Here is a 26,113-nt window from a genome sequence, read left to right as displayed (position 1 = left end):
GCTGGCGGCCCGGGTTCGGATCCTGGGTGCGCACAGATGCACCGCTTCTCCTGCCACGCTGAGGCTGCGTCCCACATACAGCAACTAGAAGGATGTGCAACTGTGACATATAACTATCTACTGGGGCTTTGGGGGCAAAATAAATAAATAAATAAAATTATAAAAAAAAAAAGAGTGTACTGATTATATTTTCTTCTAGGAGTTTTATGGTTTCAGGTCTTACATTCAAGTCTTTAATCCATTTTGAGTTAATTTTTGTGTATGGTGCAAGATAATGGTCTACTTTCATTCTTTTGCATGTGGCTGTCCAGTTTTCCCAACAACATCTATTGAAGAGACTTTCCCTCTTCCATTGTACGTTCTTGGCTCCTTTCTCGAAGATTAACGGACTGTGGATGTGTGGTTTTATTTCTGAGCTTTCAATTCTGTTCCACTGATCTGTGTGTCTGCTTTTGTGCCAGAGCCATGTTGTTTTGATTACTATAGCATTGCAATATATTTTGAAGTCTGGGATTGTGATGCCTCCAGCTTTGTTCATTTTTCTCAGGATTGCTTTGGCTATTCAAGGTCTTTTGGTGTTCCATATAAATTTAAAATTCTTTGTTCTACTTCTGTGACCAATGTCATTGGGATTGCATTGAATCTGTAGATTGCTTTAGGTAATACAGACATGTTATCTATGTTTATTCTTCCAGTCCATGAGCATGGAATATTTTTCCATTTCTTTATTTCTTCTCCAATTTATTTCAATAATGTCTTATAGTTTTCAGTGTATAGGGCTTTCATCTCCTTGGTTAAATGTATTCCTAGATATTTCATTCTTTTTGTTGTAATTGTAAATGGGATTGTATTCTTGACTTCTCTTTCTGCTAGTTCGTTATTACGTATAGAAATGCAGCTGATTTTTGGAAGCTGATTTTGTATCCTACAACTTTGCTGTAGTTGTTTATTTCTAATAGTTTTCCAGTGGGTTCTTTGGGGTTTTCTGTATACAGAATCATGTCATCTGTAAAGAGCAAGAGTTTCATTTCTTCCTTTCCTATTTGCATGCAATTTATTTCTTTTTCTTGCCTAATTGCTCTGGCCATAACCTCCAGTACTATGTTGAATAGGAGTGACAAGGGTGAACACTCTTGTCTTCTTCTTGTTCTTAGAGGGATGGTTTTTAGTTTTTCACCATTGAGTTTGATGTTGGCTGTGGGTTTGTCATATATGGCCTTTATTATGTTGAGGTATTTTCCTTCTATTCCCATTTTATTGAGAGTTTTTATCATAAATGGGTGTTGGATCTTGTCAAATTCTTTCTCTGCATCTATTGAGATGATCATGTGATTTTTATTCCTCATCTTGTCAATGTGGTGTATCACATTGATCGATTTGTGGATGTTGAACCATTCTTGCATCCCTGGTATAAATCCCACTTGATCATGGTGTATGATCCTTTTAATATATAGCTGTATTTGGTTTGCCAATATTTTGTTAAGGATTTTTGCATCTATGTTCACCAGCAATATTGGCCTATAATATTCCTTCTTTGTGTTGTCCTTTTCTGGTTTTGGTATCAGGGTAATGTTGGACTCATAAAATGAGTTAGGAAACATTCCATCTTCTTCAATTTTTTGGAATAGTTTGAGAAGGATAGGTATTAAATCTTCTTTGAATGGTGGAATTCTCCAGAGAAGCCGTCTGGTCCTGGACTTTTGTTTTTTGGGAGGTTTTTGATTACTGTTTCAATCTCTTTACTTGTGATTGGTCTATTCAGATTCTCTATTTCTTTTTTATTCAGTTTTGGGAGGTTGTAGGAGTCTAAGAATTCATCCATTTATTCTAGGTTATCCAATTTGTGGGCATATAGTTTTTCACAGTATTCTCTTATAATCCTTTGTATTTCTGCAGTATCCATTGTAATTTCTCCTCTTTTGTTTCTAATTTTATTTATTTGAGCCTTCTCTCTTTTTTTTTTTAGTGAGTCTGGCTAAGAGTTTGTCAATTTTGTTTATATTCTCAAATAACCAGCTATTTGTTTCACTGATCCTGTGTACTATTATTTTAGTTTCTATTTCATTTATTTCTGCTCTGATTTTTAATATTTCCCTCCTTCTGCTGACTTTTGGCCTTGTTTTTTCTTATTTTTTAGTTCTGTTGGGTGTACTTTAAGATGACCTTTTTGAGGTTTTTCTTGTTTGTTGATGTAGGCCTGTATTGCTATGAATTTCCCTCTTAGAACTGCTTTTGCTGCATCCCATAAGTGTTGGTATGTTATATTTTCATTTTAATTTGTCTCCGGCTATTTTTTGATTTCTCCTTTGATTTCTTCATTGATCCAATGGTTGTCCAGTTGCATGTTTCTTAGTCTCCACATATCTGTGGCTTTCTCAGCTTTTTTCTTCTAGTTCATTTCTAGTTTCATAGCATTGTGGTCAGAAAAGATGCTTGATGTGATTTCAGTCTTCTTAATTTTATTAAGGCTTACCTTGTTTCCCAATATGTGGTCTATCTTTGAGAATGTTCCATGTGCACTTGAGAAAAATGTGTATTCTACTGTTTTCAGATGAAATGCTCTATGTATATCTATTAAGTCCACCTGATCAAGTGTTTCATTTAAAGCTACTATTTACTTGGCTTTCTGTCTGTATGATCTATCCATTGATGTAAGTGGGGCATTGAGGTCCCCTATTATTAGGTTGGTGTTATCTTCTCCCTTTAGATCTATTAAAAGTTGCTTTATAAACTTTGGTTCTCCAGTGTTAGGTGCATATATATTCATAAGTGTTATGTCCTCTTGGTGGAAAGTCCATTTTATCATTACATACTGCTCCACTTTGTCTCTCATTGCCTTTTTTATCTTGAAGGTGGCTTTGTCTGACATAAGTATAGGAACACCTGCTTTCTTTTGTCTGCCATTTGCTTGGAGTATTCTCTTTCATCCTTTCACTCTGAGCCTATGTTTGTCTTTAGAGCTGAGATGTGTTTCCTGGAGGCAGCATATTGTTGGGTCTTGTTTTTTAATCCATCCAGCTACTCTGTGTCTTTTTTTTTTTTTATGAGGAAGATCAGCCCTGAGCTAACAACCATGCTAATCTTTCTCTTTTTGCTGAGGAAGACCAGCTCTGAGCTAACATCTATTGCCAATCCTCCTCCTTTTTTCCCCCAAAGTCCCAGTAGATAGTTGTATGTCATAGTTGCACACCCTTCCAGTTGCTGTATGTGGGACACGGCCTCAGCATGCCTGGAGAAGCGGTGCGTCAGTGCACGTCCGAGATCCGAACCCGGGCCGCCAGTAGCGGAGCACACGCACTTAACCGCTAAGCCACAGGGCCGGCCCTATTCTGTGTCTTTTGATTGGAGAAGTCAATCCATTTACATTTAGAGTGATTATTGATAAATGAGGGCTTAACACTGCCACTTTATCTCTTGTTTTCCAGTTGTTTTATATTTCCATTGTCTCTCTTCTCTTGTATTTCTGACTTCCATTGCATTTTGGTTGTTTTCTGTGGTGGTTTTCTCTTTTCTCTTTTTTTTTTTTCAAGTTAATTGTGGCTCTGCTCTGATTTTTTGTTTAATGGTTACTGTGAGGTTTGTATAAAAGATCTCTTAGATGAGACAGTCCATTTTCTGATAGCCTCTTATCTCCATTAGCCTAAGCAGATTTTATCCATTTTCTCTTCCCCTTCTGAGTTATTGTCACATATTAATCCTTTTTTGTTGTGCATTTGTGACTAATTTGAAGTGTTTATAGTTACTTTTGATGCTTTCTTTCTCTTTATCTTTTAAGTCACAATTAAGTATTTGCTACCCTTTTCTCAAAGAGAACTGCAGGTTTCTGATTTTGTCTGTCTATTTATTTCCTTTGTCTTTTTGTTTCAGGCATGAGGGCTTCCTTCAATATTTCTTGTAAAGGAGCTGTAGTGGTGATGAACTTCCTCAGCTTTTGTTTATCTGGGAAAGTTTTCATTTCTCCATTATATCTGAAAGATGGTTTCACTGGATAGGGTATTCTTGGCTGAAGGTTTTTGTCTTTCAGTCTTTTGAATATATCATTCCATTCTCTCCTAGTCTGTAAGGTTTCTGCCAAGAAATTCAATGAAAGCTTGATAGGGATTCCTTTGTTAGGTTATTTTCTTCTGCCTTGCTGCCTTTATTATTGTTTATTTGTCATTGATTTTTGCCAGTTTTACTATTATATGCCTTGGGCAAGGTCTTTTAGCATTGATGTAATTAGGAGATCTATAGGCTTCAAGCTTTTGTAAGTCCAGTTCCTTCTCCAGGTTTGGGATGTTCTCAGCTATTATTTCTTTGAACCGTCTCTCTTCTCCATTCTCCCTCTGGAATACCTATAATCCTTATGCTGCTTCTCCTAATTGAGTCATATATTCCTCAAAGAATTCCTTCATTTTTTAAAAATCTTAGTTATCTCTCTTCCCCCACCTGAAGTGTTTCTATATTTCTATCCTCTAAATGGCTAATTCTTTCCTCCATAATATCACCTCTATTTTTTAAGGATTCTAGATTATTTTTATCTCATTAATTGTATTCTTGATATCCAGAATTTCTGCTTTTTTTTTTTATGGTTTCAATCTCTTTGGTGAAGTATTTCTTCTTCTCATTACTTTTATTCCTGAGCTCATTGAACTGTCTTTCTGAGTTCTCTTGTAACTTGAGTTTCTTTAAGAGAGCTATTTTGAATTTTCTATCATTTAGATTGTAAATTTCTTTGACTTCGGGGTTGGTTTCTAGAGAATTATCATTTTCTTTCTGCTCTGAATTGTTGCCATAGCTTCTCATGGTGTTTGATGAACTAATCCTTTGCCTGCACATTTGTAGTAGTATCAGTTCACAGATTCCACCTGCTACCACTGGGGGGAAGCACGAGCTGTATCTCTGATCCCAGAGTTAGATCCTGCAGGAGGATGGAGGGGTCGCCCAGAGGGGGCATGTAGGGCAAAGACCATCCTGGGTTAATCCCTCAGGTGAGTCACATGGCTGTCTCACCTCCCAACATCATACCACACATCTCCCCCAAGATGGCCCCCAAGAACGCTCCACTCAGCATGGCCAAAATTAATCTGCCATCTTTCTCTCCAAGCACACTTCTCTGCTGGGTTCTCTCACACAGTGTTGACACTGTGGTCCCCATCTCTAAGGCCATAAATGGGATGTGGTTCTCCATTTTACCTCCCTCCTTTCTCCCTCATCCAATAAATCACGAAGTCTTCTCCATCCTTTATCCTCATCACAGCTCATCTTGCTGTCCATCTCCTCCCCATCCTGACCCTGGTCATTCCTGGGGCCTCATCTCTTCCCTGGGTCTCTGAATGCACCTCACCTCCTGCCTCCATCTCTCCCTTCAACACAGGCCTCCAGATTGTGTTTCCGGAGACCATCATTGGCTACATCCTGCACAATATGAACAACTACGTGTCCTCTCCAAGGCCAGAGACCGAGGTACAAACACCACAGGCTGGATTTGAAGGCCTGTGGTTGCCTGTACCCTGCTGGACTCTCCCTCCAGGTTCCTCCCTCTCCCTGCATCTGACAATGTCTCCACCCTCAGCTGGGTCAAGGCCTCTGTGACTCTGAGACTTTGTATGTGCAGTTCCATCCCCTGAAATGCCCTTCCCTCCCTATTCCTGCCTCTCCAAGTCCTGCTCATCCCCCAGGCTCAGTCTTAAATGTCACCCAGGGCTGCGTATGTGTGTTTGTTTATCGTTCTATAGTTCTGAGCAGAGTGACATTCAGTCATTCATTCATAGACTCCTTTAACAGGTGTTATCACGCACCTACGACGGGCCAGCATTGTCATAGGCCCCAGGGGAGTATCAGTGACACAACTTCAAAACTCATGGTCATCCAAAGGATTTGAAGAGACACTTCTGTAAAGAAGATACACAAATGACCAAGGAGCACATGAAAAGTTGGTCAACATCATCAGTCATTAGAGAATCCAAATCAAGACCACAATGAAATATGTGGACACCCATTAGCACAGCTATTATATGTTTAAAAAAAATAGAAAATCACAAGTGTTGGTGAAGATGTTGACAGATTGAAAGCCTCATGCATTGCTGTGGGAATGAAAAATGGTGTAGCCTCATAGAAAACCCTTTGGAATTTCCTCTAAACATTAAACATAGAATCACCACGTGACCCAGCACTTCTACTTCTAGGTGTGTACCCAAAGGAATCGAAAGCATGGACTTAACAGATACTTACTCACATTTGTTCATAGCAGTGTTATTCATCTTAGCAGTGGAACCAACCCTTGTGTCCATCAGCTGAAAAATGGATGAACCAAATGTTGTATATATATACAATGGAATATCATTCAGCCTTAAAAAGAAATGAGTGAAATTCAGACGCACGCCACAACATGGATGAACCTTGAAAACAATATGGTACATGAAAGGGGCCAGACACAAAAGGACAAATATTGCATGATTCTGCTTCTGTGAGCCACCTACAAAGGCAAATCCATAGAAACAGAAAGTAGAATGTTGGCTGCATAGAACCAGGGGATGGGGGATGGGGGATTGTGGTGTAACTATGCAGAGTTACTGTTTGGGATGACAAAAATGTTCAGGAAATAGACAGTGGTGATGGTTGCACAACATTGTGAGTATACTTAGCATCACTGAGTTGTACCATATAAAATGTTAAAAAAGGCAAGTATTAATTTATGGATATTTTACCAAAATAAAACAAAAGAAACAAGAAGCAATTCTGTCATCAAGATGCTGTCATTATGGAGAAAATTTAAAAAAAATAAATAAAAGTAGAGCATGCTGAGCATCAACACATGTTTGGGGGTAACCCCTCAGGTAAAGGAGCCTGTGACACAGTAGGGTGGGTTTTCTGTATTGCAGAGTGTGATGTGATGGAGATGATGTTTGAACAAAGACTTGAAGGCAGGGAGGAAGCAGGCTCTGTGTTTCCCTAAGAGAAAAGTATTCTAGGAAGATGGAGAAGAGGCAGGAGTGAGTGCAATGGTCCTGGGGCAGAAGCAGGCATGGTGTGTGGTGGAGACAAGAAGCCGATGTGTGACTGCACAGGGAGGATGGTGCAGACCCTGTGGAAGACCAGTGCAGGGCAGTGCATGATTCTGGAAGACTTTGAGGGGAACAGACGCACGACTAGACCCTCGAGTTAGCAGGATCCCAATGGCTGCTATGTTCAGAATCGGACATAGTAGGTCCAGGGCAGCGAAAATCAGACGTGGCACGTCACTACTAGGTACTCCAGGCAGGAGGTGATGGTGCCCTGGACAAGGGACTCTGTGTAGGTGGGGAAGATATATTTGGAAAATATTTTGAAGGTCAAGCTGACTGAAATTTCTAATGGATGTGGTAAGCGAGGGAAAGAGAGGAGCAAGGATGGTGCAGAAATCTTTTCTCTGAGCAACTGGAAGTGTGCAGGTGTGTTCCATGGAGGACGACAGAGACTAGGGTTTGGAAGACTGATGTTCATTCTGAGAAGCCACTTGATAGACAACTGGGGATGCCAGCTGGAGAGCTGAATATGAATGTCTGGAGATCAGGAGACGGGTCCCGACGGGAGATGTTAAAATGTATAGCCCATGTAAGGTGATGACAACAGAGAAAGAGAAAAAAATAAAAACAAGTAGGTGATGATAAGAGAACAGTGGTTCCTCAAAAAATTAAAAATAGAATTACTGTAAGACCTGGCAATTCCACTTCTAGGCATTTGTCCAAAAGAATTGAGAATGAGGACTCAAAGAGATATTTGCACACCCATGCTCACAGCAACATTGTTTACAAAAGCCAAAAGGTGGAAGCAACCCAAGCAACCCTCAATGATTAGATGGATAAACACAATACGGTGTATACCTACCATAGAATGGTATTCAGCCTTAAAAAGCAAGGGATCATGACACGTGCTGCCACATGGATGAAGCTTGAGGACATTGTGGTAAGTGAAATAAACAGTCATAAAAAAACCAAAAACTATATGGTTCCAAGTATATGAAGCGTCTGAAGTAGTCAAATTCCTAGAGACAGAAAATGGGACAGTGGTTGCTGGGGGCTGGGAGGTGGGGGGAATTGGGAAGTTCTAATTTAATGGGAATAGAGTTTCAAGTCGTGCAATTGAAAATAGTTGTTGTTCGGTTTTGTTTTGTTTTGTTTTTTGACTAGATGTCAAAAAAAATGCCATACTTATATTTTAGAAAATACCAAGTATTCTTCCAGGACACATGGCAAACTCACCAGTGACAGCAGCCCTAAAGCCCGACAGTGTTGAGTGTTCGGGGAGGAAGTGAATCCGATGGGGAGCATCTCATGGGCATGGACCAGGTGTGTCATCTCCCTTCGTGTCTCCAGCCTCCCCAACACATGGATGCTCACTAAGTGTTTGAGGAATGAATGAATGAATGAATGAATGTCTGCTGCCTTCACCTCACCTAGGGCCCCCTTCTTTTCCTCTGCCTCGCACACTCACACAGACCCTAAAGAATCCTGGCAGGATCTTCAACCTATGCTCTAGATGAGGCTGTGACCCTCCAGGGTCAGGCAGGAACTGACGAGCTCCCTGGTGTAGACAACAGTGCTCAGAAAAGCACCTCGTATGGGAGGCCCTTAGAGACTCACCATGTCCCACTCCTCAGACGTCCTCAGAGGTCCTGGTTCAGGCTTCAGTGCTGGGGGGAAGCCCTGAGATGGGGGCAGAACACAGGGTCTGCTCCTCGTCTGCTGGCCTCTGGGTGGGTCCTTTGGTGTCTGGGCTGTGGGGTGTCTTCCAACTCTGTGCAGTGGGGAGTGGCAGGATCCAGCCTGCAGTTCCTCTTCTGTGAATGGCTGCGGTCACCTGCTCCTCCCTAGCTTCCCCTTGCTTCTCCCCACAGCCTCCCCTCCCTCTCCCCTTCCTCTTCTCTTTCCAGACAGAGGACTGAAACCCAGAAGTCTCCATCTCAGAGATGCTGCCGCTGCTGCTGCCCCTGCTGTGGGCAGGTGAGTGGGTCACGGGAGAGGGGGCTGGCAGGCAGGGGATTCAGCTGACCCTCATTTCCCTACAGGGTCCCTGGCTCGGGAGGGGAGATTCTGGTTGCGAGTACAGGAGTCTGTGACGGTCCAGGAGGGACTCTGTGTCTCTGTGCCCTGCACCTTCTCCTATCCGCGGAAGTATTGGACTGACTCTGCCCCTGCTCACGGCTCCTGGTTCCGAGAGGGGGCAAATCCACATCACAATGCTCCAGTGGCCACAAACAACCCAGATCTTAAAGTACAGGTGGACACCCAGGGACGATTCCACCTCCTGAGAGACCCCCAGACCTACCACTGCTCCCTGAACATCAGAGATGCACAGAGACAGGACGAGGGGACATACTTCTTTATGTTGGAGAGAGGGTCTTATGTGAGACATAATTTCACAGAGAACCAACTCTCTGTGCATGTGACAGGTAAGGAATGGGGTCAAGGAAAGAACACATAGATGGATCCTGAGGGCCCCCAGCGTGCAGTTGGAAGGGGTCCCTGTTCCACATCCTAGGGAGGGACCCAGGAGGACAGACCACAGAGGCCAGCTGGGGAGGAGACACCTGGTCTGAGGCAGAGGTTGCTCTTAGGGTTACACTTGGGGTCCCCACCTCCAGGCCTGTGTCTCTGTCTCTCTCCTCCTCAGCTCTGACACAGACACCTGACATCCACATCCAGGGGACCCTAGAATCTGGCCACCCAAAGAACATTACCTGTGCAGTGCTGTGGGCCTGTAAGAGGGGGACGCCCCCCACCTTCTCCTGGATCGGAGATGCCCTCACCTCCCTGGGCCCCAAGACTCCCCACTCCTCGGTGCTCACCCTCACCCCGCGGCCCCAGGACCACGGCACCAACCTCACCTGTCGAGTGACCTTCCCTGGAGCTGGTGTGAGCACAGAGAGGACCATCCGGCTCAATGTGTCCTGTGAGTGCCAGGCCAGGACAGCCAGGTCCCAGAGGGCAGTGGGTATGGGGGAGGGGGAGGTTGGGGCAGGGCCTGGGATACTGGGTGCTGGGTCCTGCAAGCTGGTTCTGGGGAGGAAGGAAAGAGGACACCCGAATCCACCCCCTCTTATTTCTAAAGTTCCGGGTGAAAAGGGCCAATGCCCACCTTCCTGCCACTGAAAAGGGAACGATTATATCTCTCTGTCCAGATGTGCCCCTGAACCTAACCACCAGCGTGTTCTGGATTGAAGGCACAGGTAGGACCCAACCTCCCCTCCAGGGGATGTGGTGGAAGCTGGGTCTGTCTCCTCCTTTCAGAGCAGAGCTGGGGTTCAGAACTCAGATGGGAGGAAGGATCAGGTCAGGTGTGGGCACAGCAGAGGTGGGAAGCCCCCCACTTGCTCATCAGCTTATAAGCTGGCCTCCCCCACTGCTGACCCTGCTTTCAAGGGATTTGCATGGCCTCTTCCACGCCCAATGGACGTGCTGTCTCCATGCCGTGGATACATCCTCGGCCCACATCCTGCCCTCATTCTCCTTAGGATCTGGACGCCACCTACTCCTCCAGCCTCCTTGGATCATTTTAATGTTATTGTTTAAAATAGGAAGCATAAAGTATGTCTTAGTCTGCTCGGGCTGACATAACAAAATATCCGAGACTGGCAGGCTTAAACAACAGGAGTTTATTTTTCACAGTTCTGGAAGCTGGACGTCCAAGATCACGGTGCAAGCCATTTGGTTCCTGGTGAGGGCTCTCTTCCTGCCTTGGAAACGGCCACCTTCTGGCTGTGTCCTCACAGGGCTGGGAGAGAACCAGCCTCTGGTGTCTCTTCTTATAAGGGCACCAATGTCATCATGAGAGCCCCACTCTCATGACCTCATCTGACCCTAATCACGTCCCAAAGGCCCATCAAGATACCTCCAAATACCATCACATTGGGGGTTAGGGCTTCAACATATGATTTTGGGGAAAACTCAACTCAGCCCCCAGCAAAATTTAGTAAGAATAAAACAGTATTCAGAACCTTGTGTACCTCCCTCTTGGTTATCTTCCCAAATGTAACCTATGCATAGACATTTAAAAAGACACATATATGTACATATCATATGATACACACTGCTCTGCATCTTTATTATTATTTTTAATAAAAATTTTATTTATTAAAAATTAAATTTTTAATAAAAATTATAAAAAATTTTCTTCTGGAGTAATTTTAGATTTACACAGTAGACAGTTTCCATAATACCTCACCCAGCTTCCCTCCTCGTTAAAATCTCACATCACCTTGGCACATTTGTCACAACTAGGGAAGTGACATTGGTACATTTCTGTGAACTAAATTCATCTTTTTCTCAAACTCAGTCTATCTTGGAGATCCTTCTGTATCAGTACGTAGGAAACATTCTTCATTCTTATTGATGACTCCATGGTTTTCTGATTGGAAGTATATTATACTATAAAGTACTTAATTGGTCCATTGTTGGTGGAAAACTATGGTGTTTCCAGTGTTCTGGTCCGACAAATAATACTGCACTGAATAACTGGTACGAACATTCCCCACGTGCATGTGTGTCTCTGTCAGATAATTTTCTAGAGAAGAAAGTCCTTGATCAAAGGGTATATTTGAAATTTCCACAGATGTGGCCAAATCCTACATTGTGGAGTTTCTTCTCTTTATACTCCCACCTGCAATGTGCCTACTTCCTTGCTAAACATGTTCCTCCTTGCTGATCCTAAGTAAATTCACTGTCATGTTAAGTTGCAGTATCATTTTGTGACTAGGTTGAGATCTTTCATTATGCTTAAGAATCATCTGCATTTCCTTGTGGACTTTTTCTTAATGGTTTGAAGTAGCTCTTTTCATATTAAGGACATCAGCTGTGTATTAGTTGAAAGGATTGATTTCTAGTCTATTGATGGCGTTTTGACTTAGTATATGGTGATTTTTACAGGCAAAAACATGCATTTTTCTTGTAAGTTGCATTTAGTAGTGTACTGGTGTTGGCTCTGACTGTCTGGCAAGAACTAATTGTGTCCGTCTTTTCCCAACTCTGGGTTCAGTGACTTCAAATTAGGTGCTTGAAGTTAGCCAAAATGGAAGTATTTACACCAAGGTAATTAGCAAATTATACCAATCAGGATTCCCCCACACACACACCATGAATGATCTGGTTGTTAAACATTTACTAGTAAACCACTGGTTGCCTTTATCAATATTTTTTTTCATGCCTCTGACTTCCCCCACTCTAGTACGGTTTTTTAAATCTCCCATAATTTCTTCTACTAGCCTCATATACAAATACTTCCAAACACACTCATTCACTCAAACCTCACAGAGCTATTTGTTTTTCCATGAGCATGCAGGGTTATTTCATACCTCAGCTGTAGTTGCGTCTTTTTTTGTTGTTGTTGAGGTCATGTTGGACTATAACATTGTGTAAAATTCTGGTGTACATTATTATACATAAGTTTCTGTATAGACTGCGTGTTCACCACCAATAGTCTAGTTTTTATCCATCACCGTACATATGTGCCTCTTTACCCCTTTCACCCTTCCACTCCCTGGATCATATGCTATTTCTATTTTTAATTTTTTGAGAAATCTCCACATTGTTTTCCACAGAGGCTGCACCAGTTTGTTTTCCCACCAGCAGTGTATGAGGGTTCCCTTTTCTCCACATCATCTCCAACACTTGTTATTTATTTTCTTTTTTTTTTTTTTTGTGAGGAAGATCAGCCCTGAGCTAACATCCATGCTAATCCTCCTCTTTTTGCTGAGGAAGACTGGCTCTGAGCTAACATCTATTGCCAATCCTCCTCCTTTTTTTCCCCAAAGCCCCAGTAGATAATTGTATGTCATAGCTGCACATCCTTCCAGTTGCTGTATGTGGGACGCGGCCTCAGCACGGCCAGAGAAGTGGTGCCTTGGTGCGCGCCTGGGATCTGAACCTGGGCCGCCAGTAGTGGAGCGTGTGCACTTAACCGCTAAGCCACGGGGCTGGCCCTATTGTCTTCTTAATAATAGTCACTCTGACAGGCGTGAGGTGATATCGCATAGTAGTTCTGATTTGCATTTCCCTAATAATTAGTGATGTGGAACATCCTTTCATGTGCCTGTTAGCCATGTGTCTATCCTCTTTGGAAAAATATCTGTTCATTTCCTCTGACCATTTTTTCATCAGGCTGTTCATTTTTTTGTTGTTGAGTTGTATGAGTTCTTTACATAGTTTGGAAATTAACCCTTTGTTAGATATACGATCTGCAAATATTTTCTCCCAGTTTGTGTGTTGTCTTTTCATTTTGTTGATGGTTTCCTCTGCTGTGCAGAAGATAGAAGTATGTATTTTCAGTAGCTCAGTATAAGGTGAAATCTTTTGATCTTTGACAGTCGCAGGTGAATATCAACCTGTATCGATCTCTATACAGTTTTTACAAATCTGTATGCACTATTTTATTATTGAGGAAAAATCACTAAAAATAAAATAACTATTTGAGCCATTTCCAAATGTACAGGTGGCTTTTAGTATATTCACAATGTTGTACAACCATCACCACCACCTAATTCCATCCACCCAACATTTTCATCATCCCGAAGAGAAACCCTGTGCCCAGGAAGCAGTCACTCCCCATGCTGCCCTCCCCCAGCTCCTGGCAACCACTAATCTGCTTTCTGTCTCTATGGATTTTCCTTTTCTGGACATTTCACATAAGCAGAATCATAGAAAATGTGGGCTTTTGTGTCTGGCTTCTTTCACTTCACAAAACATTTTCAAGGTTGATCCATAAAGCATGTATTAGTAATTCTTTCTTTTTTGTCTGAATAATATTCCATTATATAGATGTACCATGTTTTGTTCATCCATTGACTAGTTGATGGACATTTAGGTTGTTTCCATTTTTTGGCTATGTGACTAATGCTGCTATAAACATTGGTATACACGCTTTTGTTCAAACATATGTTTTCAGTTTTCTTGAGCGTGTAACTCCCCAGGAGTAGAAATGCTAGGTCACATGGTAAATCAATGTTCAACTTTTTGAGGAAAGACCAGACTGTTTTCCATAGTGGCAGCTCCATTTTACATTCACACTAGCAACGTATGAGGGTTCTAATTTCTCCACACCCTTACCTACATTGATATTTTCCTTTTTATAATAAAAATATTATAGTCTGCAAGTACTGTGAAAGGGTATTTCATCAGGACTTTCATTTGTATTTATGTAAAGACTAATGATATTGTTAATATTTTCCTGGACATATTGGCCATTTGTATATCTTCTTTGGAGATTTTTTTTTTATTGATGTTTTAATGGTTTCTAACATTGTGAAATTTTGGGTTGTACATTTTTGTTTGTCCATCACCATATATATGACTCCGTTCACCCCTTGTGCCCAGCCCACACCCCCACTGCCCCTGGTAACCACAGTCCAGTTTTCTCTGTCCATGTGTTGGTTTATATACCACATATGAGTGAGATCATACAGTGTTTGTCTTTCTCTTTCTGGCTTATTTCACTTAACATAATACACTCCAGGCCCATCCATGTTGTTGCAAATGGGACGATTTTGTCTTTTTTTATGGTTGAGTAGTATTCCATTGTATATATATACCACAATTTCTTTTTTTTTTTTATTGATGTTTTAATGGTTTCTAACATTGTGAAATTTTGGGTTGTACATTTTTGTTTGTACATCACCACATATATGACTCCCTTCACCCCTTGTGCCCACCCCCCACCCCCACTGCCCTGGTAACCACAGTCCAGTTTTCTCTGTCCATGTGTTGGTTTATATTCCACATATGAGTGAGATCATACAGTGTTTGTCTTTCTCTTTCTGGCTTATTTCACTTAACATAATACGCTCCAGGCCCATCCATGTTGTTGCAAATGGGACGATTTTGTCTTTTTTTATGGCTGAGTAGTATTCCATTGTATACATATACCACATTTTCTTAATCCAATCGTCAGTCGAGGGACACTTAGGTTGCTTCCACTTCTTGGCTATGGTGAATAATGCTGCAATGAACATAGGGGTGCATAAGCCTCTTTGGATTGTTGATTTCAGGTGCGTTGGATAAATTCCCAGTAGTGGGATGGCTGGATCATAGGGCATCTCTATTTTTAATTCTTTGAGGAATCTCCATATCGTTTTCCATAGAGGCGGCACCAATTTGCATTCCCACCAGCTGTGTATGAGGGTTCCTGTTTCTCCACATCCTCTCCAACATCTGTTGTTTTCTGTCTTGGTGATTATAGCCATTCTAACGGGCGTGAGGTGGTATCTTAGTGTTGTTTTGATTTGCATTTCCTTGATGATTAGTGATGTTGAGCATCTTTTCATGTGCCTATTGGCCATCTGTATATCTTCCTTGGAGAAGTGTCTGTTCATTTCCTCTGCCCATTTTTTGATCGAGTTGTTTGTTTTTTTGTTGTTCAATTGTGTGTGTTCTTTATATATTATGGAGATCAACCCCTTGTCAGATGTATGTTTTGCAAATATTCTCTCCCAGCTGGTTGGTTGTTTGTTCATCTTGATTCTGGTTTCATTTGTCTTATAAAAGCTCTTTAGTCTGATAAAGTCCCACTTGTTTATTTTTTCTTTAGTTTCCCTAGTCTGGGTAGGCATGTCATCTGAAAAGATTCCTTTAAAACCAATGTCAAATAGTGTGTTGCCTATATTTTCTTCTATGAGTTTTATAGTTTCAGGTCTCACCTTCAGGTCTTTGATCCATTTTGAGTTAATTTTTGTGAATGGCGATAGCACATGGTCCACTTTCATTCTTTTGCATGTGGCTGTCCAGTTTTCCCAACACCATTTATTGAAGAGACTTTCCTTTCTCCATTGCATGTTCTTAGCACCTTTGTCGAAAATTAGCTGTCCGTATATGTGTGGTTTTATTTCTGAGCTTTCAATTCTGTTCCATTGATCTGTGTGTCTGTTTTTGTACCAGTACCATGCTGTTTTGATTACTATTGCTTTGTAGTATGTTTTGAAGTCAGGAATTGTGATGCCTCCTGCTTTGTTCTTTTTCTTTAGGATTTCTTTAGCTATTCGGGGTCTTTTGTTGCCCCATATAAATTTTAGTATTCTTTTTTCTATTTCTGTGAAAAATGTCATTGGGATTCTGATTGGGATTGCATTGAATCTGTAGATTGCTTTAGGTAATATAGACATTTTAACTATGTTTATTCTTCCAATCCACGTGCATGGGATATCGTTCCATTTCTTTATGTCATCGTGGATTTCCCTCAATAATGTCTTGTAGTTCTCATTTATACCACAATTTCTTAATCCAATCGTCAGTCGAGGGACACTTAGGTTGCTTCCACTTCTTGGCTATGGTGAATAATGCTGCAATGAACATAGGAGTGCATAAGCCTCTTTGGATTGTTGATTTCAGGTGCGTTGGATAGATTCCCAGTAGTGGGATGGCTGGATCATAGGGCATCTCTATTTTTAACTCTTTGAGGAATCTCCATACCGTTTTCCATAGAGGCTGCACCAATTTGCATTCCCACCAGCTGTGTGTGAGGGTTCCTGTTTCTCCACATCCTCTCCAACATTTGTTGTTTTTTGTCTTGGTGATTATAGTCATTCTAACAGGCGTGAGGTGGTGTCTTAGTGTTGTTTTGATTTGCATTTCCCTGATGATTAGTGATGTTGAGCATCTTTTCATGTGCCTATTGGCCATCTGTATATCTTCCTTGGAGAAGTGTCTGTTCATTTCCTCTGCCCATTTTTTGATGGGGTTGTTTGTTTTTTTGTTGTTCAGTCGTGTGTGTTCTTTATATGTTATGGAGATCAACCCCTTGTCAGATGTATGTTTTGCAAATATTCTCTCCCAGCTGGTTGGTTGTTTGTTCATCTTGATTCTGGTTTCATTTGTCTTATAAAAGCTCTTTAATCTGATAAAGTCCCACTTGTTTATTTTTTCTTTAGTTTCCCTAGTCTGGGTAGGCATGTCATCTGAGAAGATTCCTTTAAAACCAATGTCAAATAGTGTGTTGCCTATATTTTCTTCTATGAGTTTTATAGTTTCAGGTCTCACCTTCAGGTCTTTGATCCATTTTGAGTTAATTTTTGTGAATGGCGATAGCACATGATCCACTTTCATTCTTTTGCATGTGGCTGTCCAGTTTTCCCAACACCATTTGTTGAAGAGACTTTCCTTTCTCCATTGTATGTTCTTAGCACCTTTGTCGAAAATTAGCTGTCCGTATATGTGTGGTTTTATTTCTGGGCTCTCAGTTCTGTTCCAGTGATCTGTGTGCCTGTTTTTGTACCAGTACCATGCTGTTTTGATTACTATTGCTTTGTAGTATGTTTTGAAGTCAGGGATTGTGATGCCTCCTGCTTTCTTCTTTTTTCTTAGGATTTCTTTAGCTATTCGGGGTCTTTTGTTGCCCCATATAAATTTTAGTATTCTTTTTTCTACTTCTGTGAAGAATGTCATTGGGATTCTGATTGGGATTGCATTGAATCTGTAGATTGCTTTAGGTAATATAGACATTTTAACTATGTTTATTCTTCCAATCCACGTGCATGGGATATCTTTCCATTTCTTTATGTCATCATGGATTTCTTTCAATAATGTCTTGTAGTTCTCATTGTATAGGTCCTTCACCTCCTTGGTAAGATTTATTCCTAGGTATTTTATTCTTTTTGATGCAATTGTAAATGGTATTATTTTTTTGAGCTCTCTTTCTGTTAGTTCATTATTAGCATATAGAAATGCAACTGATTTTTGTAGATTGATTTTGTACCCTGCAACTTTGCTGTAGTTGTTGATTGTTTCTAATAGTTTTCCAAAAGATTCTTTAGGGTTTTCTATATATACAATCATGTCATCTGCAAATAGTGAGAGTTTCACTTCTTCGTTACCTATTTGGATTCCTTTTATTCCTTTTTCTTGCCTAATTGCTCTGGCCAAAACCTCCAGTACTATGTTGAACAGGAATGGTGAGAGTGGGCAGCCCTGCCTTGTTCCTGTTCTCAGAGGAATGGCTTTCAGTCTTTCCCCGTTGAGTATGATGTCGGCTGTGGGTTTGTCATATATGGCCTTTATTATGTTGAGGTACTTTACTTCTATTCCCATTTTATTGAGAGTTTTTATCATAAATGGATGTTGTATCTTGTCAAATGCCTTCTCTGAGTCTATTGAGATGATCATGTGGTTTTTATTCTTTGTTTTGTTGATGTGATGCATCACGTTGATTGATTTGCGGATGTTGAACCATCCCTGCGTCCCTGGTATAAACCCCACTTCATCATGGTGTATGATCTTTTTAATGTATTGTTGTATTCGGTTTGCCAATATTTTGTTGAGGATTTTTGCATCAATGTTCATCAGCGATATTAGCCTGTAATTTTCTTTCTTTGTATTGTCTTTGTCTGGTTTTGGTATCAGGGTGATGTTGGCTTCATAGAATGATTTAGGAAGTGTTCCATCTTCCTCTATTTTTTGGAATAGTTTGAGAAGGATGGGTATTAAATCTTCTTTCAATGTTTGGTAAAATTCACTGGAGAAGCCATCTGGTCCTGGACTTTTATTTTTTGGGAGGCTTTTGATTACTATTTCAATCTCTTTACTTGTTATTGGTCTATTCAGATTCTCCATTTCTTCTTGGTTCAATTTTGGGAGGTTGTATAAGTCTAAGAATTTATCCATTTCTAGATTGTCCAATTTGTTGGCATATAATTTCTCGTAGTATTCTCTTATAATCCTCTGTATTTCCGTGGTATCCATTGTAATTTCTCCTCTTTCATTTCTAATTTTATTTACTTGAGCCTTTTCTCTTTTTTTCTTAGTAAGCCTGGCTAAGGGTTTGTCGATTTTATTTATCTTCTCGAAGAACCAACTCTTTGTTTCATTAATCCGTTCTACTGTTTTTTTGTTCTCAATTTCATTTATTTCTGCTCTGATTTTTATTATTTCTCTCCTTCTGCTGGCTTTGGGCTTTGTTTGTTCTTCTTTTTCTAGTTCTGTTAGGTGTAATTTAAGGTTGCCTATTTGGGCTTTTTCTTGATTGTTAAGGTGGGCTTGTATCGCTATGAGTTTCCCTCTCAGGACCACTTTTGCTGCATCCCATATGGTTTGATATGGCATATTATCATTTTCGTTTGTTTCCAGATAGTTTTTGATTTCTCCTTTAATTTCATCAATGATCCATTGGTTGTTCAGTAGCATGTTGTTTAATCTCCACATTTTTGTCACTTTTCCAGTTTTTTTTTCATGGTTCATTTCCAGTTTCATAGCCTTATGGTCTGAAAAGATGCTTGTTATGATTTCAATCTTCTTAAATTTATTGAGGCTTGCTTTGTTTCCCAACATGTGGTCTATCCTTGAGAATGTTCCATGCGCACTTGAGAAGAATGTGTAGTCAGCTGTTTTTGGATGGAGTGCTCTGTATATGTCTACTAGGTCCACCTCATCTAGTTTTTCATTTAAGTCTATTTCTTCATTGACGTTTTGTCTGGATGATCTATCCATTGTTGTAAGTGGGGTGTTAAGATCCCCTACTATTAATGTGTTGCTGTTGATGTCTCCTTTTAGGTTTGTTAATAGTTGCTTTATGTACATTGGTGCTCCTATGTTGGGTGCATATATATTTATAAGTGATATGTCTTCTTGATGGAGTGTCCCTTTTATCATTATATATTTCCCTTCTTTGTCTTTCTTAACCTGTTTTATCTTGAAGTCTACTTTGTCTGATGTGAGTATGGCAACACCTGCTTTCTTTTGTTTGCCATTAGCTTGGAGTTTTGTCTTCCATCCTTTCACTCTGAGCCTGTGCTTGTCTTTAGTGCTAAGATGTGTTTCCTGAAGGCAGCATATTGTTGGGTCTTGCTTTTTAATCCATCCTGCCACTCTGTATCTTTTGATTGGAGAGTTCAATCCATTTACATTTAGGGTAATTATTGATATATGAGGGCTTAATGTTGCTGTTTTGTCACTTATTTTCTGGTTCTTTTGCATTTCCTTTGTTTCTTGTCCCATTTGTTTTGGACTGCCAATTCAGTTTGGTTGTTCTGTCTTATGATTCTTCTAGTTTTCTCTTTGTTTATCATATGTGGTTTTGCTTTGATTATTTGTTTAGTGGTTACCTTGAGGTTTGGGCAAAAAATCTTGTGTATGAGATAGTCCATTATCTGATGGCCTCCTATTTCCTTATACTAAGTCAATTCAATCACTTTCCTCTTCCCCTTCTAAGTTGTTCTTGTTATACCTTATTCTATCTTGTGTTGTGGCTGTGTGTTTACAGTGATGAGGTTAAATTTATTTTTGGTGAATTTCTTCCTTTGATCTTTGAATTTAGTATTTAAGTGGTTGCTAACCTATTCCGGTAAAGATCTACTATTTCTCTGATTTTGTCTACCTACTTTTCTCCTTGCTCCAAGCTTTGTGTTCCCTTTCTCTTCTTTTTTTCAGGCCTGAGGGCCTTCTTGAGTATTTCTTGTAGTGGGTGTCTCGTGGCCATGAACTCCCTTAGCTTTTGTTTATCTGGGAGAGTTACTATTTCTCCATCATATTTGAAGGATATTTTTGCTGGATAGAGTATTCTTGGCTGAAAGTTTTTGTCTTTCAGTATTTTGAATATATCATTCCAGTCTCTTATAGCCTGTAAAGTTTCTGTAGAGAAATCCGCTGAGAGCCTGATGGGAGTTCCTTTGTACGTTATTTTTCGTTTTTGTCTAGCTGCCCTTAATATTGTTTCTTTGTCATTGACCCTGGCTAGCCTTACCACTAGGTGTCGTGGTGAAGGCCTTTGTCTGTTAATATATATAGGTGTCCTGTTGGCTTCGCTTACTGGTATTTCCTGCTCCTTCCCCAGATTTGGGAAATTCTCAGCTATTATTTCCTTGAATAGGCTCTCTGTTCCTCTTTCCCTCTCCTCTCCCTCAGGAATACCTATAATTCTTATGTTACATTTTCTAATAGAGTCAGATATTTCTCGGAGTCTTTCTTCATTTCTTTTTAGTCTTAGTTCTCTCTCCTCTTCCATCTGGAGTATATCTGTATTCCTATCCTCTAAAGTGCTAATTCTTTCCTCCATATTGTCAGCTCTGTTCTTTAAAGATTCCAGATTCTTCTTTATCTCCTCCATTGTGTTCTTCATCTCCATCAGCACTGATTGGTTTTTCTTTATGATTTCAATCTCTTTTGTGAAGAAACTCCTAATCTCATTGAATTGTTTGTCTGTGTTGTCTCGTATTTCGTTGAGTGTTTTTATGATAGCTATTTTGAAATCTCTGTCATTTAGTTTATGGATTTCTGTGTCTTCGGTGTTGATTTCTGGGTGCTTGTCATTTTGTTTCTGGTCTGGTGATTTCATATATTTTTGCATTGTAGTTCCTGTGTTGGTTTTGTTTTTCCTCATCCTGGAAGTCTCTGGTTGCAATTTCCACCTGCCGCCACTTTCTGGTGGTAAAGGGCTGTGTAGTCTAAGCCCCGTGCGCTCTGCCCCGGTTTTTCTGCTGCGATCCACAGTTCCCCACCCCCCCGCTGCGATCCGGGGGCGGGGGGGGTTCCAGTCATTTGATCAGGTCTGCCGCGGATCACTTGGTCTGGTCTGTCACTGATCTCTTGGTCTGGTCTGCCACGGATCGCTAGGTCTGGTCTGGTCAGTTGAGCTGCAGGGTCCGGTTTGCGGGGAGGGGGAGCTCTCTCTTTTGCCCTCTGGGTCCCTGATGTGGGAGGCTTCTCGTTTGCTCCTCTTTATCCACTCTCTGGGGTGCTCAGATGTAGATGGTAGCCCTGTGGCTCTTCTGAGTCCTCTGTGCGGGAGTTTCCCACTGGCTGAGAGAGTCCGAAGAGCTACAGTTTCCCCGCCGAGGGCCGCCCCTCCCCCCTCTCTGGGAGCCGCACGGACCGGGATCGCTGATCTGATAGGGAAGGAGAGGAGTTCTCCTTACCTCTCCCTACTTCCTCCGGGGGCCCAGCACGTTCCGCTCCGAGATGTGCGCTAGTGTGGATCTTTCCGCTCTAGCTTTTCACTGTCTGGGATTCCGTTGTTGGTCTGTGACTGTTCCTTTTGTTGTATCTTGTCGGGGGAAGAGTTCACGGGAAAGCTCACTCCGCCATGATGCTGACGTCCTTCTTTGGAGATTTTTGTTTTCAAGTTCTTTGCCTATTTTTTTTTTTTTTTTTTTTTTTTTTGCTGAGAAAGATTCACCCTGAGCTAGTATCTGTTGTCAATCTTCACCTCTTCTTTTTTCACCCTCCCCAAAGCCCCAGTACATGGTTGTATATTCTAGTTTTAAGTTCTTCTAGTGAGCCTTCTAGTTCTTCTATGTGAGCCGCCACCACAGCATGGCTACTGACGGACGAGTGGCATGTTTCCACCACTGAAAGGCATTGTGCCAAACTTTAACCACTAGGCCGTGAGGGCTGGCTCTCTTTGCACATTTTTTAAGTGGGTAGTTTGACTTTCTGTTGTTGAGTTGTAAGAGTGCTGGATACTACACTCTTATCATATCTGTGAATGGCAAATATTTTCTGCCATGAAATAGGTTGGCTTTTTACTTTCTCAGTAGTGTCAATTGAATAACAAAATTTTGTCGTTTTGGTGAAGTCCAACTTATACAATTTTTCTCTGTCTAAATGCTGGACAGTCAGGATGTGGGGTGAGTTGGAGTGAGGCCTGGGCACAGGTGGTCCCACATCCAGTGATGCAGGCGGGCCTGGAGAACCAATGTCCAGATCCCACTGGGATTGGAAGGACTAGGATTGCAATGCAGCAGGTGGATCCGTCCTCATCCCACTTTCCTGCAGGGAGATCAGGGCCCGTGGCAGAGGTGGTTCTGGTGGCCATCGGGGAATCGGCTGTGAAGACGCTGCTCCTCCTCCTCTGCCTCATCTTCCTCATGTGAGCATTGTCCCAGCAGGAAGGGGAGGTGTGGGGAGGGCAGGGGACACGTAGCTGATTCCCAGAACCAGTGCTGAAGGGTCTGGAAGGGGTGAGGGGGTGGGGCAGATAGGAGGCAGATGGGGGCAAGGGAGGGGGGAGGATCTACACTGGCAGCCACCCTGCCCGCCCACCTAGCGTCCGGGATGGCAGGTACCTCAAGATGTTGTGCTCAAGATGGGTCTGTGGAGCCAGACCTGCCCTCTCCCACCTCAGTCACCCCTCCAGCCCCTGAAAAGGGAAGAAGGTGTGAGCCCCCTGCACCCTGATCCAACTAGACTGAAAGACCCTTGTCTCCTCTCAGAATGAGGTCCCGCAGGAGGAAAGTGACAAGGTCCACAGAGGGCACTAAGGATGCAAACACCACCCCAAGTTAATCTGTCAGGTGAGTGAACCAGACGTCTCAGCACCCACCATCACACTACATACCTCCCCCAGGATGGCCCTCAGGATTGCTCTGCTCAGGATGCCAAAGCTGAGCTGCCATCTTCCTCCCCAAACCCATTTTTCTGCTGGATTCTCTCACACACTGATGACACCATGGCCCCATCTCTAAGGCCAGAACCAGGATATGGTTCTCCTCTTTATCTCCCTCCCTTCTCCCTGATCCATTCATCCATAAGTCTTGTCTATCCTTCCTCCTACACAACTCATCTTGCTGCCTATCTCCTCCTCATCCTGACCTGGTTGTTCCTGGGTCATGAACTCTTCCCCACGTCTCTGAAGCCATCTCACCTCCTGCCACCATCTCTCTCCTCAACATAGGCCTCCAGACTGTTTCCAGAGACCATCATCATCCACTTCCTGCATAGTATGAACAGCTACGTGGCACCTCCATGGCCAGATACTCGGGTGAAAACACCACAGGCTAGATTGGAAGGCCTGGTGTGGTCTGTCCCCTGCTGGACTCTCCCCCAGATTCTTCCCTCTCCCTGCATCTGGCAATATCTCCACGCACAGCTGGGCCAAGGCCTCTGTGACTCTGAGACTTTGCATGTACAGTTCCTTCTCCTGAAATGCCCTTCCCTCCACATTCCTGCATCTCCAAGTCCTGCTCAACCTTCAGGTTCAGTCTTACATGTCATGAGGGGTGGGTGTGTGTGTGTGTGTGTGTGTGTGTCTGTGTCTGTGTCTGTGTCTGTGTATCATTGTATGGTTCTTAGCAGAGTGACATCCAGTCATTTATTCATAGCCTCATTTAACAAGTGCTATTCCACACCTACTCCATGCCAGCACTGTCATAGGGGCCACAACTTCAAAACCTACTGTCATCCAAAGGATTTGAAGAGACACTTCTGCAAAGAGGATGCACAAATGATTAAAGAGCACATTAAAAGATGGTCAACATCATCAGTCGTTAGAGAAACGCAAATCAAATCCACAATGAAATACAATTTCACACCCATTAGAACAGCTATTATATATTTTGAAAAATGCAGAAAATATCAAGTGTTGGTGAAGATGTGGACAAATGGGAACCCTCATGCATTGCTTGTGGGAATGAAAAATGGTGAAGCCTCATAGAAAACCCTTTGGAATTTCCTTCAAAAGTTAAATACAGAATTACCATATGACCCAGCACTTCCACTTCTAGTTGTGTACTTAAAGGAAGTGAAAGTATGGATGTAACAGATACTTGCACATCATTGTTCACAGCAGCATTATTCACAGTAGCAGTGGACCAACCCTAGTGTCCATCAACAGAAGAATGGATGAACCAAACGTGGTATATACATACAATGGAGTATTATTCATCCTTAAAGAGGAATGAACGACATTCTGACACATGCTACAACATGGATGACCCTTGAAAACAACACGGTAAATGAAAGGATCCAGACACAAAAGGACAAATATTGCATGATTCTGCTTCTGTGAGTGACCTACAAAGGCAAATTCATAGAAACAGAAAGTAGAATGGTGGCTGCTTGGAACCAGGGGATGGAGGATGGGGAGTTGTTTTGTGTAACTGTGCAGAGTTACTGTTTGGGATGACGGAAATGTTCAGGAAATAGACAGTGGTGATGGTTGCACAACACTGTGAGTGTACCTAGTGTCACTGAATTGTACCGTATAGAATGTTAAAAACAGTAAGTTTTATTTCATGGATATTTTACCACAGTAAAGCAAAGGAAACGAGAGGCACTTCTGTCATCAAGATGCTGTCATTATGGAGATGAGAATAAAAAATAAATAAAAATAGAGCATGTTGGATATCAATACATGTTTGGGGGAAATCCCTCAGAGAAGGGAGCCTGTGACATAATGGGGTGGGTTTTCTGTATCAGAGAGTGTGATGCGATGGAAGTGATGTTTGAACAAAGACTTGATGGCAGGGAGGAAGCAGGCTCTGTGTTTCCCTAAGAGAAAAGTATTCCAGGAAGATGGAGAAGGGGGAGGAGTCAGTGCCATGGTGCTGACGCAGAAGCAGGCCTGGTGTGTGGAAGAGACAAGAGGCCGATGTATGACTGCACAGGGAGGATGGTGCAGACCTCGTGGAAGACCAGTGCAGGGCAGTGCATGATTCTGGAAGACTTTCAAGGGAGCAGACACATGACTAGATCCTCAAGTTAGCAAAATCCCAATGGCCGCTGTGTTCAGAACGGGCCAGAGTGATTCCAGGGCAGCAAAAAATAGATGTGGCATGTCACTACTGGGTACTCCAGGCAGGATGTGATGGTGTCCTGGACCAGGGACACTGTGTAGGTGGGGTGTATATATTTAGAAAACATTTTGAAGGTCAAGCTCATTGAAATTTCTAATGGATGTGGTAAGTGGGGAAAGAGAGGGGCAAGGATGGTGTTGAAATCTTTCCTCTGAGCAATTGGAAGGATGGAGTTGTGTTCCATGGAGGACGACAGAGAGCAGGGTGTTGAAGGGTGCTGATCACTCCGAGAAGCCACTTGAAAGCCAACTGAAGATGTCAGTGACAGAGCTGGATATAAACATCTGGAGGTCAGGAGAGGGGTCCAGGGGGAGATGTTAACAGGTATAGCCAGTGTAAGGTGATGACAACAGATGAGGAAAAAAAAAAAAAGTGAGGGATGATAAGAGAGTGGCTGTTCCTCAAAAAATTAAAAATAGAATTACTGGGCCGGTCCCGTGGCTTAGCAGTGAAGTGCGCGCACTCCGCTGCTGGCGGCCTGGGTTGGGATCCCAGGCGCGCACCGACGCACCGCTTCTCCGGCTATGCTGAGGCCGCGTCCCACATACAGCAACTAGAAGGATGTGCAGCTATGACATACAACTATCTACTGGGGCTTTGGGGGAAAAA

At 42.1% G+C, this 26,113-nt stretch overlaps 1 protein-coding gene across 1 annotated transcript; it reads left to right on the top strand.

Moving 5' to 3' along the window:
- The first annotated feature begins 8,886 nt into the window (after nt 1-8,886).
- Nucleotides 8,887-24,864, top strand: LOC101405050 (myeloid cell surface antigen CD33-like). The gene is made up of 6 exons (XM_087421253.1): nt 8,887-8,963; nt 9,029-9,412; nt 9,634-9,912; nt 22,707-22,800; nt 23,144-23,224; nt 23,605-24,864. The coding sequence occupies exons 1-5, from the start codon at nt 8,930-8,932 to the stop codon at nt 23,214-23,216; spliced, it is 864 nt and encodes a 287-aa protein (XP_087277379.1). The 5' UTR covers nt 8,887-8,929; the 3' UTR covers nt 23,217-23,224; nt 23,605-24,864.
- Nucleotides 24,865-26,113: the final 1,249 nt, after the last annotated feature.

This window comes from Ceratotherium simum, chromosome 33 (genome assembly GCF_057802395.1).
Source record: "Ceratotherium simum simum isolate JZ-2026a chromosome 33, ASM5780239v1, whole genome shotgun sequence".
NCBI lineage: Eukaryota > Metazoa > Chordata > Mammalia > Perissodactyla > Rhinocerotidae > Ceratotherium > Ceratotherium simum.
This window is presented reverse-complemented; position numbering and strand designations above follow the sequence as displayed.